Source organism: Bison bison, unplaced genomic scaffold, assembly GCF_000754665.1.
Source record: "Bison bison bison isolate TAMUID 2011002044 unplaced genomic scaffold, Bison_UMD1.0 scf7180017863946, whole genome shotgun sequence".
In the NCBI taxonomy this organism is placed as follows: Eukaryota; Metazoa; Chordata; class Mammalia; order Artiodactyla; family Bovidae; genus Bison; species Bison bison.
This window is the reverse complement of record NW_011494518.1, coordinates 744235-761602: the sequence shown is the minus strand read 5'-3', so window position 1 is coordinate 761602 and position 17368 is coordinate 744235. Positions and strand designations below refer to the sequence as shown.

The 17368-nt window shown below is 37.1% G+C and overlaps 1 protein-coding gene across 2 annotated transcripts in view; it reads left to right on the top strand.

Annotated features, from left to right (window-relative positions):
* Nucleotides 1-17368, top strand: part of PPP1R1C (protein phosphatase 1, regulatory (inhibitor) subunit 1C) — a 120298-nt gene that overhangs the window by 46355 nt on the left and 56575 nt on the right. For both annotated transcript variants that reach the window (XM_010833845.1, XM_010833844.1), the window contains exons 3-4: nt 5560-5597; nt 7535-7595. In XM_010833845.1, the coding sequence (XP_010832147.1) occupies nt 5560-5597; nt 7535-7595 (99 nt within the window). The remainder of the gene's footprint in view (nt 1-5559; nt 5598-7534; nt 7596-17368) is intronic.

Here is a 17368-nt window from a genome sequence, read left to right as displayed (position 1 = left end):
GAAAGAGGAGAGTGAAAAAAGCTGGCTTAAAGCTCAACATTCAGAAATCGAAGATCATGGCATCCAGTCCCATCACTTCATGGGAAATAGATGGAGAAACAGTGGAAACAGTGTCAGACTTTATTTTTCTGGGCTCCAAAATCACTGCAGATGGGACTGCAGCCATGAAATTAAAAGATGCTTACTCCTTTGAAGGAAAGTTATGACCAACCTAGATAGCATATTCAAAAGCAGAGACATTACTTTACCAACAAAGGTCTGTCTAGTCAAGGCTATGGTTTTTCCAGTGGTCAGGTATGAGTGTGAGAGTTGGACTGTGAAGAAGGCTGAGCGCCGAAGAATTGATGCTTTTGAACTGTGGTGTTGGAGAAGACTCTTGAGAGTCCCTTGGACTGCAAGGAGATCCAACCAGTCCATTCTGAAGGAGATCAGCCCTGGGATTTCTTTGGAAGGAATGATGTTAAAGCTGAAACTCCAGTACTTTGGCCACCTCATGCAAAGAGTTGACTCATTGGAAAAGACTCTGATGCTGGGAGGGATTAGGGGCCAAGGAGAAGGGGACGACAGAGGATGAGATGGCTGGTTGGCATCACTGACTCGATGGATGTGAGTCTGAGTGAACTCCGGGAGTTGGTGATGGACAGGGAGGCCTGGAGTGCTGCAATTCATGGGGTCGCAAAGAGTCGGACACGGCTGAGTGACTGATCTGATCTGATAAATAATCATTGCTTTTTAGAGCATACTGAAAATCCTCAAGTAAATTACATTTGAGACAAGAAAACAGAGAGTGTATGAAGGTTACGATTTTTAGGACAGATAAAATACTAAGAGTTGAATTAGAACTAGATTACAGAGATGTTTAATCTTCCATGCTTTAAAAGTGAATAAAGCATCTTTTTTTGGAGAAATATTGCCTATGACATCAAGAAAATGTTTATAGATGTTCTAAGACAAAAGCTAACTTCTATATTTTTCAAATCTACAAAAGTTATATGAAGTGGGATAGGATTGTAAAGATATACTTCCACTGACCTTCCTTTCTGTTCCTAACAGAAACACATTTACTATTGATGACAGAATGCCTATAGTGGATTAAGCTATTAAAATATTACCACATGTTTATAGGGACATATATTTTTAATATGGAGATACTTTGTGACTTTTAGGAATATATCTTTCATCTATAGCTAAAAAAGAGAATTTTACTTCTTATAGATAAATCTAGTTAAAAGGAAACTGTTACTTTACATCATTTTATAATAGTCTGTTCATGATAGATCTACTTAGATAAAATTATTTTGAAATTCACAGTGGTACATCTACACAGTTGAAAATGCAAAAAATTTGGGAAAAAATTAAATTGTTTTTCAGTGGAGGATCTCAAAAAGAAAATAAGAATTTGACTTAAACAAGAAATCCTTTAGTTTAGCAGTTTGATTAAGGTACAGAAGCCTCAAAATTATCAAATATCCACTTCTATTGGCTTCTTAATACGTTTAAATCTAATTTTAAGTGCAGCGTTGCTTCCCAGTTTTTCTTAATGAATTGTAGCCCCCAAAATTGGTCTTCAAAAATTATGAGCTGACAATTTATATTAGAAATACACTGATATCATATTTTCAGGTTGAACAATTATGTCAAGTAATTAAATTTATGAGCTATAAAGGAACATTAAGAAATTTACATTTATATTCCATTACCTTTTTTAAAAATGGAAATTATTCCATATTTTTCTGATGGACTGGTACAAGTTGCAAATCAGATTTTAAAAGTCCCTGTCAATTTTAACAGCTAGTGGGGAAAAAAAAAAAAAATACAAGGCATTCTATGAAGTGGAAAGAGTACTAAATATTCTAAACTTTAGTAAGAAGCTAAATATGTTCTCATATCAATGCCTCTTAGACCTATCTCTAAAGTAGATTTTCTTGAAATTCCCTATCATCACCATTTAAATGATTAACTTCTGAATAATTTTCTTGTGTTCACCTTGTTTCCCTACTCTTAGTTACGGGTCTTGATTTGGGGACTCTGCTATGAATACCTCTGTGGTATTCTGTGTGATAGAATAGTGAGATTTTAGTGTTTTGAATTGGATAAAACCTTCATTAATCATACTCTGTTAAAAGTATTAGGTTTATTAGGTCAAAATGACAGAGCACACTGCTGAGAAGACAATAAGTGCTTGTTAAATAATTACTTGATAGTCCAATTACCTGAAATATCTGATATTTTTTAAAATCTATAAAATTGATATAAAATATGACATAATCAGCTTTCTAGGTAATTCAATGAAAACAAGATAGACTTTTTAAAAATCAGAATTACTGGAATGAGTGTAACTGTTTAAACAGATGTCATCCCCACCCCCCCCAAAAAAAAACCCATGCATTAAGTGAATCAATTTATTTTCTTGGCGCAAATGTGGGAAATCCAAATGCCAAACAAGAAGAAAAACTTTACCAAAGACTAAAAATTACAACTGATAAGATGATGCAACAGTTCTTTGACCCCCACATAAGCTGGTTCTGTGGTAGGATAAAAAATGTTTTATAAGAGAAACCAAGTTTATAAAAATCAAGACTACTAATGAAAAACAGACTTCTGAGGTTTTAAATGATCTGATTTTTCTGTTCTTCTTTTACTGTGTTTGGAAATGACAGCAGAAATCATGAAATATAAGCATAAAAGTAGTTTGGAATATTTCTAACCTCTATCACAAGACAATTACTGGTTGAGAGTTCTTTCTTAATAACCCAACATGATTCATCTTGCGTTTTCCTTGTCATCTCCTTCACTGTTGCCACATAGAATACTTTGTACCTGGTTCTTTTCTGCGGCCACAAAAATGAACCATTTCGTGGGGAGCTCTGAGAGAGAAAAATCTATTTGATAATGAGGCTATATCCCGAATTTTGTCAATTAAAAGTGGAAAGCTATAAATAATATAAGAAGAAAAACACAGCTGTGTGAATCTTGGCACGACAGTGTGAAGCTATCCCTACTGTTTGCTGCTTTTCCCACATCCCCCTTTCCAATGCATTTAAATTCATTGCTCTGGCGGCTTCAGTTTGGGCCCCAGTTTTGACTAAATCTAACAGCCCAAAGAAAAACACAGCTGAAACCACTGCCTGGTGGTTTAACTCACAGCCCCAAATGATAGGCCTCCAACAGAGCCCAGCAGGTTTTCAGCGAGAAGGCTCATGAATAGAGTTCCTTTTGGAAAGTGAAGAGTTTGATAAAAAGTCAAAAACAGAGGCTTTACCATAGCTGTCTTAGGAGAGTTTGCATAGCCCTGCTAGAAAGAAACAAGGCAATATTCTAGTCCCCTACTATAAGAAATATCTGATAGATTTCTCTGGTACTTTAAAACTGACTTATTCTATGTTAAAATGCTAAAACCACAAGGAAATGACAAATTCACATGCAAAACGAAGAGCTGAACTGTGCACAGCTATTTCATTTGTATTTGATTTATTCTCATTCAGTTCTGAAGACCTGTGGGTCAGTGATCATTCCTGAACTAGCAAACCTAAAGCCTTTATGGAAATTTTGTCCTTGAGTCTGCCCTTCTCTATAGGGTTCAACTACAGATTATCTCCTCATCAGCTGTGATCCAAGGATCTCCAAAAAATACATATATATTCAAAGGTATATAAATAGAAGATAATCAGCTGAAATGTGGTTTTATTTAGAAACACTTCTGTTTTCAGAGATCTGATGGTAAATTCCTTCTGAGACTGTCAAAGATGGCACCAATGTCATGATTAAATCTCTAGGATACCTCAAAAAGAGGACTAAACTGCTTTTCTCTGTTGCTACTCCTCTGTGCAACAGAATTAATTTCTTCCTACAAAGTGGGGCTATAAAAAATTAAAAAGAATGCTGAGTGAAAATATAAATATACTTAGGATAATATCTCAGTTTTCTGCCAAAGTATATAAGCTCATTTATTAAATGGAGCAGAACGTATAACTGAAACATATGCTGAGCATTCTTAATGGTGTTTATGAATAAAGACACAACAAGCTTTTATCAGAAATATTATTTCAGGAACCATACTGCCATAATTACACTCAAAAGGAAATCAGAAAAATTGTAAATTTTCAATATCTTAAAATTAGAAATTGGACAAGGAGCTTTACTACTTCAGTTTTGACCAAAAGAAAGATATACATTACAAAAAAAAAAAAAAAGCAAAAACTGTCTTAGAGTAGGCAGGATTTAATATCTCATCTTCATTGTGGAAGGGTAATTTCACTACATATAATACTCTGGGTTGATTACTTTAAATGTTTACCATCTGATTCCATCGTTTTATTGTTTTGGTCTACCTTACTGCTTTTTGAAGACTTTTTTCCTCAATTGGCTGCTTTTAAGATTTTCTCTTTTATATTTGGCCATCAGAAGTATTGCTATTGTTAAGTCTAAGCACAATTTTCCTTTTTCTCCTTTTGGTTTTCTTCTTTCTGTCTAGGGGTTTATTCAGTGTCTTATATCAGTGTCATCTGTTTTTTAATCCTTGATCATTGTCTCTTCCATTCTCTCCCTTTTCTACTTTTGGGACTCCAATTATCCTTATTTTACACATGTTTGATTGTATCTCAATTGTCGGTTATTCTCTTTTCTGTTTTTTCCATTCTTTTTTTTCCCTTTGTGTACTTTAGTTTGGATAACTACTGAGTTGTCTCCTGTTTCATTAACATATTTGTATCTTCTGCTAGATTCAACATGCCCCTAATCCATTGGATTTTAAATTGAGATCTTATCTGTTGAAATTCTGAAGCTGCTTCTTTTCATGGATTATATTTCTATGTTAAAATGATTTATCTTTAAATCTATTTTGTCCCCTTCTATTTTCATTGAATGTATTAATCATAGTCTTAGATTGTGAACTTCAATACGTGAATCACCTATGAGTTGGCTTCTGCATTTTCATATGCTCTTAGTTATTATTCTTTTTTTATCTAGTAATTTTTATTGAATAATGGACATTTGTATTTAAGAAACTTTAGAGACTCCAAGATGTTTAAAAATATTTTTGAAGTTGCCCTAGATGTGTCATAAGAAATATTTCTGACAAAGTTACTGATTCTTTCCAGGAGCATATAGAAAAGAGAGGGCTGCCTCTCTTAGAGTCAGGATTGGGCTCAGTGGAAAAGTAGATTTTGTTCTGCTTATAGGTAAACAGGTAAAATTGACATAGGCTACAGTCAATACACTGCAAAATCCATGAGGAGAGGTTATTTGTGCCTTAACACTGTGAAGTTCATGAGCCAACAGCTGGTCTGAGGCATTTCCCTGGTCCTCCTTCTGGATTGCTGGTGGGCAATTTGGGATTTCAGTGTAATTTTTTTATTACCCTTTTAAACCTTTGGGAGAGGGTTATCTCAGAAGGCAACTTTTTCTTTCTGTGTCTCGCTTCCCTCTCAGCCACTAGACTAAGTCATGGATATTGTATAAGCATTAGAAAATGATTAATTCATTCTGTTCCATGTTATTGAAATTTTAATGTGAATATTATAAGAAAACATATCTAAATTGCACCTACTTCTCTTGCAGAAATAGATGACAAGAGGGTGACTAACACACAAGCAGAAGTAAGTTTTCTTCTATTTTGTGTTAAATATATGTCCAATCCAATCAGCTAAAAACACAACCAGCTCAATCTGATTGTGATGCAAAATATGATATCAATACAACTGTGCTGTATAAACTATTTAATGTGCTTTTCCTGACTGGATAAACAGTAAAATGGTGTCATTAAATTGTGACCTCTACCTTTGATTCTCCACCTACGAAATACTAACCCCTGGGAAAAACCTCTAATATAAACTACTGATTTTAGAGTCAAGATATGGTATTGATAGTTTCAGTTTAGTGGCTGGTGGAGTGTGACCATCACAGGTTGGGGCAGCCAGTGTTGGAATCCTGCAACAAGAAGGTGGAGGACAGACACCTCTTAAAGGTTCTCTGATGTGTGGAACCGAGAGCAGACCCTGAGGCCAGAGGCTTCACACACACATGCAGGACTTCAGGTTGAAAATGTGAACCAGGGGAGGCTGGGGTAGCTGCTAACCCTTTGTTATACAAGGGTTTGTATACAAAATACAAGAAAATGAGCAAATGTGTCCATAAATGGAATAAGTATTGAATCGGATTCATGCAGACTCAGTAACCAATGGCCACATGAGTAGGCATACAGCAATGTAGAAAGAACAAAATACCAGAACGTGTCTCTCAAAACATTTCTAAAAATTTATTGAAATTATAAACATGAAATGGTTTGAAAACTAAATCCCTACATAAAAATAGTTTTTACTACTTAATAAACTTTACTAAACAAACCAACTTTTATGTAGAATTAATTTTCTACTTCATCTTTGAATATGTATATATGGGAATAAATATATAATAAAACTGGAAGTGAATGCTTCTTGAAATCAACCAGATGTAACAGAATACAGTAGAGACAGAAGTCTCAGTCATCCACACATTTATACTAAGGTAGAGCTGCCCTGCCTGCATCTGTGCATAATAGACAGATCACAACACTCTATTCTGGGGAAATTTACTTGTACCATTTGCTTTGGTTGATATGGATTCAGTAACTATTTGGTTGAATTTTTTCAGTTTTTAATAGATTGTTTTTGCATTCTCTAAATACCAACATCTTGGTGACTCCTTTGAGGGCAAGTAAGCTTCAGTACGTGTGAGTAAAGATACCTGAAGCTCTATTTACTGTGAAACAGTTTCTAGTATTTTTCAGCCTCTATACATTATGTTCTTTCTAATATGGATGGAAAGCCTAGCACAATCCTCAGAAAGTATCTTGCAATTGTTTATACTCGAACTTTTTGAAGCAAAAATAAATGCTCCAGACATGAAAACTCCAGTCTTTGCCATACTGAAATATTTAATAGATACGCTATTAAAAAGGAGTTTTTGATATAATCTGATTGAGGTATAGAACACATATATATAATTTATTATAATGAATAATGGTTTATACATATATACATACCTTTATCTATCTATATGTCTATCTCCATCTAAACTTTAAAACTTTGGCCCTGAAAAGTATTCCAATTTATATCATTTTTAGTGCAAAAAAATTCTTCCCCAATAAATTAATTCTGATCCAAAGTGCTTAAGTAAGAGTGTTAAGTATCAGTTTTGTTATAAAAGATCTTTTGAACATATGAAGGAAAAGTACCTCAACACTAATTTCAAGTAAATGAAGCTATTAGATTGAACATCTCAATTCCATAGGGTTATAGATTGGTATTACTTATCAAAGACTCTCATTAACCCTCCAGAACCATTAACAATTCAACAAACAGATATAATTATACCTTAGTCATAGTTTCAGAGTGTATTTTGTCCTGGCATTTATGTTTTTCTTTAAAATGCAAAGGATTAGTAGTCGTTTCTTTTCTCTATTTAAACTGTTAGTAGGTGTTTATTTCTCTCAAAGGGCTAATGACATTGTACCTTTTATCCAAATATAAGACTTTTCCTTTTTTTCTTTATCCAGGCACAGAATGCAACCCCTAAGCAAAGGAAGCAGAGTGTGTACACAGCACCCGCCATGAAAGGTACTGTTCAGGTACTGTTTCGGGTTCTTGAGAGTGCTAAGTTCATGGCTGACAGGCATTCTGCTCTCAGACACCTTATACCTGCTTAAAAGCTACATCTAGTCTCACCTCTACAACTTGGTAATGTGACTTTCAGTAAGGTAATGTTATTTGAAACCTTGTTTAACCAAGAGTGAAACAGTTGAAGAAGGAATAACTAGATATGTCTCAAAATCGTAGTCTGGACGTTCAGATTTTCCAGAATAATGACAAAAGTTTCCTTTTACCCTTTCTCACATGTTTTCCTTGCAGAGATTTTTGTAGAACCCCTAATTACTCTTGCCGATGTTCACAGTTAATTATCTTTTTTTTTTTTTTTCCCCTAGGCTTAAGCAAAGTAGTTCTTGAATTTTGGACAGATACAATGTAAAGTGTTGCTTCATTGTCCTGTGTCAGAAGCAGCTCTAAGAAACCCAATCAGACAGCTATTAGCTGTACATATAACAGCTGCTGAAATAACAACTAAGAAGGCTAGCTCAGGTTCCAGCATTCTCCCAGAGTTTCTACCCTTCCCCTCCAAATTAGAACTGCTAAAAGTACATCTAAGTGCATCTGAATTTTGACCGACATCAATTTCAGGGAAGGCTTCTTTCATTTCTCACACAAGAGTATCCCTGACATGAAGGAGAGTCCAGCAGCTCATGTTCCAGCCTGGCTCTTGGGCTGCTGGCCCAGGGGCTCATCATGCAGTCGTCCAGCTTTGTTTCAACTGCAAGAGAAGCCAGCTGAGCAGCTTACTCTGGAGTCTAGAGAGATGTCTAAATCGGGAGTGAAATTTTCCACTCTGTATTCTCTCTAGATTTGGGGCCTTTACAGAGAGGTGGGATATAAATGGACACATTAATAGCTACTTTCCATAAACTTCCTTCCTGCGCAGCTATAAAATATCATGCTTGCTTGTTCATGAGACTACAGTAAATAATGCAATCAGCATTGTAGTTCATTTCAGGGTAATTATTGAGGCTATTAGGCTTCCTTCTCTCAAGACCAGTGTAATCATTTTTGAAGATACTTTGCCTATTGTAAGCCATCTTGTACTTTTAAGACACGACAGTTTTGGCATGAATGGGCCTCAACGAAAGATATATGTTCACTCATTTAATGATTTCCTCTGTTCTATTTTGGGTTAGTTTAACTAAATAAAGACTGTTCTCATGTCCTTAGAGAATAATAGCATTAGTTTTAAAGGAAAATCTTAAAATCAAATCCCAAGGGCTCATAGTTTTCATTATATTTAGCTCTCTAATATCATAAGAATGTGGGACCCTAACATTTAAGGACATTAGTCATATTGTACATATTTTACACATATGATAATCTTTTTTTTTTTCATGAGTTAAAGACTTGAGAAAGCACAGAAATGCCTTCATGAGGCTATTGGGGGATAAGCCACTTAGGTCCTTATTTATTACCTGTAAATACCTAGGAGAGTCTCCTGCTTCTGATAAAAGAGAAATCAGTCCACTTGTCCCTTTAGAGACAGAAATGAATATTTCAGGACAGAATTAAGCAATAGTAACATATGGTGCATTGTGAGCACATTAAGAAACTTCAATCATAAGAAAGATGAATTAGTAAAGGAAACGTTACTGAAATGCAAAATCAATAATACAATTGCTCTGAAATGTATAATTCTTCAAATTGCAGTGGAATATGCAATTATTGAGTGTATAAATATTTGCTGGGAGAGCAAAGTAGTACCAGGAGTGATTTATAGTTCTGAAAAAAATCACTCTGACCAAATGACCCAGTGAGTAGCTAGTTAGTAAAACAAAACAAACTAGCCAGATTCCCTTCTTCTCTCATATTAGGTTCTGAGGAGTTACTGGACACAGAGGCCAAAGTGACAGGAGAGAGATGCTACATCTACCAAATGTCATTGCAATTAATGCCCAGATAGACTCATCTCCCAGCTCCTATATTCATTTATTTTCCCCCTTTCAATTACTATGGTATTTATGGCCCCACCAGATTTCTGGAAATAGAGACATGTCCAGGTTACCTCTTATGATGAAAGTTCTATGTGAAAGTTCAGAGGTGGGCAGAGGGTAAGAAATAGAGCAGAGAAAACCATTTTAAACAGGTACGTTGTCAGGAATGATAGACTAATGACCTCCAAATTTATATCTGTAGGCCTAACGCATCTCCTGAACCTCAGACTTTCTAACTAGCTACCAATTTTTTTCACTTGAATGAATGACACTTATTGAAACTTCTCAAATTTAACACGTCCAAAACCAAACTCATTGGTTCTTTTTTGGGTTTTCCCCATCTCAATAAATCTTATGCAGCTGTCGAAAACAAAAATCTTTGCATAATCCTTGACTACTCCCCATTACCAAAGCATCATCTACTTGTGTTAGTGCTGATTTCAAGAATGACCCCTACTCTGTTTTCTGGATCTTCCATTGCTATTGCCTTGTGTGACCACCATTCTTTCTTGCCTTGGCTGCTGAAGTAGCCTACCTACTACTCTCCTGTTTCTGCTCCTGACCCTCTACAATCTAATCTCTACACACAAACCAGAGTAATTTCTCTAACTCACAGATGTGATCATGCGATCCCCTTGATCAAATCCTCAAAAACTTCCTGTCACATTCAGAATACAATGAAAAATCCAATCATGGCTTACAACTCCCTGAATGAGCTGCACTGGTCTTTCTCTTTGATCTTATCTCCTTTCATACTGCCCCTGTTCACATTAGGGTTCAATGTCATGGACTTTTTCATTATTTATAAACATCTCAAGCACACTTTCATATCAGAGCATTTGTGCTTTCCACATTTTTTGCTTGAGAAACTCTTTACCCAGTGGCCTCACAGTTGGCTCAGCTACTGTTCCCTCCTCAGAAAGGTCTTTCTCTCTTGATAACTGCCCCTCCTACCATTGCTGTCTACATCCTTACAGCGCCACCTCAATTTTTTCCATGGCCCCAATCATTAGGTACCAATAATGAGGTGTCCATGATAACAGTCTTGTTCATTTGATATTCCCAGCATCTAGTACAGTTCCTGGCACAAAACAGGTGGTCAATAAAAACTTGTTGAATAACCATAATGAATTAGGGAATTCAGCCTATTGTCATCTGCTCAGGAGAGGATGTCCCTTAAACCTTGTTCTACTAATTGTCATACTTGTGACTCTGTTTCTGCTTCTCTTTGCTTTCCACTCTCTGGTTGATCCTCTTCATCCCCTTGGTAAGTTCTTCTCCATATGCTTCTGTTTTTCTATTTTTGCTTTTCCCCACTTCCCTTCCCTCTGATCAAAGAGAAAATCTGATTTGGAAAATTACTTACCATCAAGAATGATGCTTCAATTTTCCTGGATTCTTAACAAAGGTTATCTCATGGACCACTGGAATGATTAAGTGATTGCCTCTGACTAAAACCTGATTCTTCCAATAATTAGCTTGCGGCCAAGATGGCAGCATCATATGAAACAAACTTGGCAATGTAAATAGAAGAATCTGGACATGGTTTTCTTCCTTTAGAGATGTTTCATGATTAGATTGGAATATTGACTCTAAGAAAATAATAGCAGATTTAGCTCTTGGTCTTGCCACCTTTATAGCCACAACATTATAGTCATTCTAAGTTGTCAAGCTTAAAGAGTAACTAGTATAATTACCAAATGATGTATAAAATATCACTTCCATTTTTTTCCACTGCATCTAACCTCAGAGTATTAGATTGGCTATGTTCTTTTGAAGGTTCTATTAACAATATATTAGGCTTGGGTTATAGCCAGATAATCAAAAGTTCCAGGTTTTTGCTGTAGCAAATCTAAAAACTGACCAGACTCCAGATATTCAATCACCTACGTAACATGTCTTTCTTATGTCATAGGAAGAAATCTCATGGAGATCAAATATCATGAGATCAAAATTAGCTTGTTAAAAACTACATTTTGATCTCCACAGCAAATCAATTTGTCCTTCAATATTCCCCTTCTCAAGGAGGTGCTTCTTCCTGAGTTCTGGGATTCTCTAGTGACTCTCCCTCTCCTTCACTCTCTTCATTAGTGGAGTACCAGGTCTCGCGAAGTGCACCCCATTAGTATCTCTCCCACCTTCCCCTCCTCTATTTTATCTCCAATGCCACAATAACAATTCAAATCACATTCATTTTTTATACATAAAAGGTTACTCTCCATACAGTCTCCTATCTCTACTTCCCAATTGTTTTCTACACTGTAACCAAAGTAAAAGATGCTTGCTTCTTAGAAGAAAAACAATGACAAACCCAGACAGTTTATTAAAAAGCAGAGACGTTACTTTGCCAACAAAGGTCTGTATAGTCAAAGCTATGGTTTTTCCAGTAGTCATGTGTGGATATGAGAGCTGGATAATAAAAAAGGTTGAGTGCAGAAGAATTGATTCCTTTGAACTGTGGTGCCGGAGTAGACTCTTGAGAATCCCTTGGACTGCAAGGAGATCCAACCAGTTAATCCTAAATGAAATCAACTCTGAATGTTCATTGGAAGGACTGATGCTGAAGCTTAAGCTCCTGGCCACCTGATGCAAAAAGCCAACTCATTGGAAAAGACGCTGATGCTGGGAAAGACCAAAGGCAGGAGAAGGGGATGACAGAGGATGAGATGGTTGGATGACATCACTGACTCAATGGACATGGATTTGAGCAAATTCTGGGAGATGATGAAGAATAGCTTTTTCTGGCAGCCATATACATTGGTGACAAACAGTGAACTTATCATGAATTCAAAACCTCAAAGCTTTTTTTTCATGTACTGCTTTAAAGCCATATTATTTATAATGTATTTCTCATTTTACATCTTTTCTTAGCCAAAAAGCAACACAGTGCTATCATATCAACTGAATTTCATTTTCTCAGAATCAGTTGTCACAGGAACATGTCATAATTCATATAATGATTCCATCAACTATTCTACTCTATTTTCTATCATCTCAATTGTTCTGTCACCCTCAGATTATATATTTTATTTTTGGTCTTTTTATCTAGATCTGTAATAGACATATCAAACAGAACAGGGCAAAGAAAAGTCTGTAGCACACTTATCTCTCTCTAGTTGACACTGATCCCCCTGAAGGCCACCATTCAACAAGTTATCAAATAGACCTCTTATGTCAAGATTACATCCCTTAAAACCAGAGGATATTATGAACACTCTCATTAGATTGATATATTTCAGATATGGTGTGTTGACCATGTAAGTCATAAATTTGTAAAGTATATTATGCATAAAATGACAAGCTTAAGTTTGCATAAGAAACAGACTTACTTTTCCATTACCCTGTGTGATATAGTGCTTTATAATTGTGTAAGTAGAAAGTTCTGAAGATTATCAGAAAAATGATAGCTGACTACTGAATACCCACATGACTTCTCTGGTGTTTACATGGTGGTCAGCCCTGTAATTTACAGAACAGTCAATTAAATTATTTTTGGATAGCTTGAATCATGTTTTCAGAAAAGCAAAGTAGGTTTGAATCTTGAGGCAGGAAATGGCTGACACATTTCCACCCCCATTGTTCATGTGTGTGTGTGTGTGTTTTACTGGAAGGCAAATGCCTTCAACTAAAGACAGCAAAGCAAGCACCATTGATTTAAAAGGAAATCTGAACATGAAACAAATCGACCAACTGAAAAACTGCTTTGTATAGCAGGTTTATTATATCATGTTCAGTTCAGTCACTCAGTCGTGTCCAACTCTTTGAGACCCCATGGGCTGCAGCATGCCAGGCCTCCCTGTCTGTCACCAACTCTCGGAGTTTACTCAAACTCATCTCCATTCACTCGGTGATACCATCCAACCATCTCATTCTCTGTCGTCCCCTTCTCTCCCTGCCTTCAGTCTTTCCCAGCATCAGAGTCTTTTCAAATGAGTCAGCTCTTGGCATCAGGTGGCCAAAGTATTGGAGTTTCAGCTTCAGTATCAGTCCTGCCAATGAACACTCAGGACTGATCTCCTTTAGGATGGACTGGTTGGATCTCCTTGCAGTTCAAGGGACTCTCAAGAGTCTTCTCCAACAAACCGTCAATTCTTTGGTGCTCAGCCTTCTTCACAGTCCAACTCTCACATCCATACATGACCACTGGAAAAACCATAGCCTTGACTAGATGGGCCTTTGTTGGCAAACTGATGTCTCTGCTTTTGAATATGCTGTTTAGGTTGGTTAGGTTGGTCTAGGTTGCCTAGGTTCATGAAGAGTATGAAAAGACCATTAGTAGCCTGGAAAATCCCATGGATGGAGGAGGCTGGTAGGCTGCAATCCATGGGATTGCTAGGAGTCAGACACGACTGAGCGGCTTCACTTTCACTTTTCACTTTCTTGCATTGGAGAAGGAAATGCCAACCCACTCCAGTGTTCTTGCCTGGAGAATCCCAGGGATGAGGGAGCCTGGTGGGCTGCCGTCTCTGGGGTCACATAGAGTCGGACATGACTGAAGCAACTTAGCAGCAGCAGCAGCAACAGCATGAGACTGGTGCAAATGTAATTGTAGTTTTGCATTGTTGAAATTTGCCTTTTGACACTGAACAGTTCAGTGACTGAACTGAACATGATATAATAAACCTGCTATACAAAGCAGTTTTTCAGTCGGTTGATTTGTTTCATGTTCAGATTTCCTTTTAAATCAATGGTGCTTGCTTTGCTGTCTTTAGTTGAAGGCATTTGCCTTTCAGTAAAACACACACACACACACATGAACAATGGGGGTGGAAATGTGTCAGCCATTTTATGTATAACATAAAATTATGTTATACATAATTTTAATGTGTATTTCTTAATTATGTTTTTTTGCTAGTGACTTGTATTACTTGCTGTTTATTTTATATTTATTTTAGACTATGGAAATGATGTTAGACAAAAAGCAAATTTGAAAGATTTTGTTATTTGAGTTCAAAATGGGTTGTAAAGCACCAGAGACAACTCACAACATCAATAACACATTTGGCCCAGAAACTGCTAACAAGTGTACAGTGGTGGTTCAAGAAGTTTTCCAAAGGAGACGACAGCCTTGAAGATGAGTGTAGTGGCTGGCCATTCAGAAGATGACAACGATCAAATGAGAGCAATCATCAAAGCTAATCCTCTTAAAAACTGTATGAGAAATTGCTGAAAAACAGAATGTCAGTCATTCTATGGTCATTCCGCATTTGAAGCAAATTGGAAACGTGAAAAAGTTTGTAAGTGTGTGCCTCATGAGCTGACCGCAAACCAAAAAATTTGTCACTTTGAAGTGTCTTCTCTTATTCTACGCAACAACAAGCCATTTCTCAACTAGATTGTGATGTGCAATGAAAAGTGAATTTTATACAACAACCAGCAACAACCAGCTTCAGTGGTTGGACCGAGTAAAAGCTCCAAGGCACTTCCCAAAGACACACTTGCACAAAAATAGGTCATAGTAACTGTGTGGTGGTCTGCTGCTGGTCTGATCCACTACAGCTTTCTGAATCCAGTGAAACCATTACATCTGAGAAGAAGTATGCTCAGTAAATTGATGAGATTCACTAAAAACTGCAATGCCTGAAACTGGCATTGGTCAACAGAAAGGGCCCACTTCTTTTCCATAACAACCTCTGACCACAAGTCACACAACCATAGCTTCAAAAGTTGGATGAATTGGGCTACGAAGGCTTGCCACATATTCACCTGATCTCTCACCTACCTACTACCACTTCTTCAAGCATCTTGACAACTTTTTGCAGGGAAAGCACTTCCACAACCAGCAGGAGGAAGAAAATGCTTTCGAAGAATTTGTCAAATCCTAAAGCATGGATTTTTATGCTACAGGAATAATCAAACTTATTTCTTGTTGGCAAAAATGTGTTGAGTGTAATGATTCCTATTTTGAATGATAAAGATGTGTTATGAGCCTAGTTATAATAATTTAAAATCATGATCCAAAATTGCAATGACTTTTGCACCAACCTAACACATTACCATTTTTAACACATAAAGGCTGTATATTGTTACCCTGTTTATTTAACTTCTATGCAGAGTACATCATGAGAAACGCTGGACTGGAAGAAACACAAGCTGGAATCAAGATTGCCGGGAGAAATATCAATAACCTCAGATATGCAGATGACACCACCCTGATGGCAGAAAGTGAAGAGGAACTAAAAAGCCTCTTGATGAAAGTGAAAGAGGAGAGTGAAAAAGTTGGCTTAAAGCTCAACATTCAGAAAACAAAGATCATGGCTTGCGGTCCCATCACTTCATGGGAAATAGATGGGGAAACAGTGGAAACAGTGGCTGACTTTATTTTTCTGGGCTCCAAAATCACTGCAGATGGTGACTGCAGCCATGAAATTAAAAGACGCTTACTCCTTGGAAGGAAAGTTATGACCAACCTAGACAGCATATTGAAAAGCAGAGACATTACTTTGCCAACAAAGGTTCGTCTAGTCAAGGCTATGGTTTTTCCTATGGTCACGTATGGATGTGAGAGTTGGACTGTGAAGAAGGCTGAGCACCGAAGAATTGATGCTTTGGAACTGTGGTGTTGGAGAAGACTCTTGAGAGTCCCTTGGACTGTAAGGAGATCCAGCCAGTCCATTCTGAAGGAGATCAGCCCTAGGATTTCTTTGGAAGGAATGATGCTGAAGCTGAAACTCCAGTACTTTGGCCACCTCATGCGAAGAGTTGACTCATTGGAAAAGACTCTGATGCTGGGATGGATTGGGGGCAGGAGGAGAAGGGGACGACAGAAGACGAGATGGCTGGATGGCATCATTGACTCGATGGACGTGAGTCTGAGTGAACTCCGGGAGTTGGTGATGGACAGGGAGCCCTGGCGTGCTGCGATTCATGGGGTCGCAAAGAGTCGGACACGACTGAGCGACTGATCTGAAGATTTTTCATGAACTTCTGAAAACATCTTCTTCCTCTCATTCTTCATAATTTCTTTAAGGGAAAAGTTTAGCTACTTCAGTGTCCAGAGATTGTTCTTCTAATATGTCCAGTAGATCTTCTCTGAATGTTTATGGCATTGAAACTCCTACTTTTTTTTCTTCAAGGATGGCTATGATCTTGATACTTTATCTCAATTTGATCACTGTCTTTCATAATAGAGCAATAGATGCAAGTAAGGAATAGCCCATAGAAGGAAATAGATCAAACCGGCTGAAGAAAAAGGCTAACACAGTTTTGGAGGATGACAGTGACAATGATTTTGGAGGATGACAGTGACAATGATTTTGGAGGATGTTATGTACAGTGGCAAAGATGTGCCATGTAATATTCAGTTCAGTTCTAGTTCAGTTCCTCAGTCATGTCTGACACTCTGCAACCCCGTGGACTGCAGCACACCAGGCTTCCCTGTCCATCACCAACTCCCAGAGCTTGCTAAAATTCATGTCCATAGAGTCAGTGATGTCATCCAACCATTTCATCCTCTGTCATTCCCTTCTCTTCCTGCCTTCAATCTTTCCCAGAATCAGGGTCTTTTCAAATGAGTCAGTTCTTCCCATCAGATGGCCAATGTATTACAGTTTCAGCTTCAGCATCAGTCCTTCCAATGACTATTGAGGACTGATTTCCTCTAGGATTGACTGGTTGGATCTCCTTTAAGTCTAAGGTACTCTCAAAAGTCTTCTCCAACACCACAGTTTAAAAGCATCAATTCTTTGCTGTTCAGCTTTCTTTATAGTCCAACTCTCACATCCATACATGACTACTGGAAAAACCATAGCTTTGACTAGATGGACCTTTGTTGGCAAAGTAATGTTTCTGCTTTTTAATATG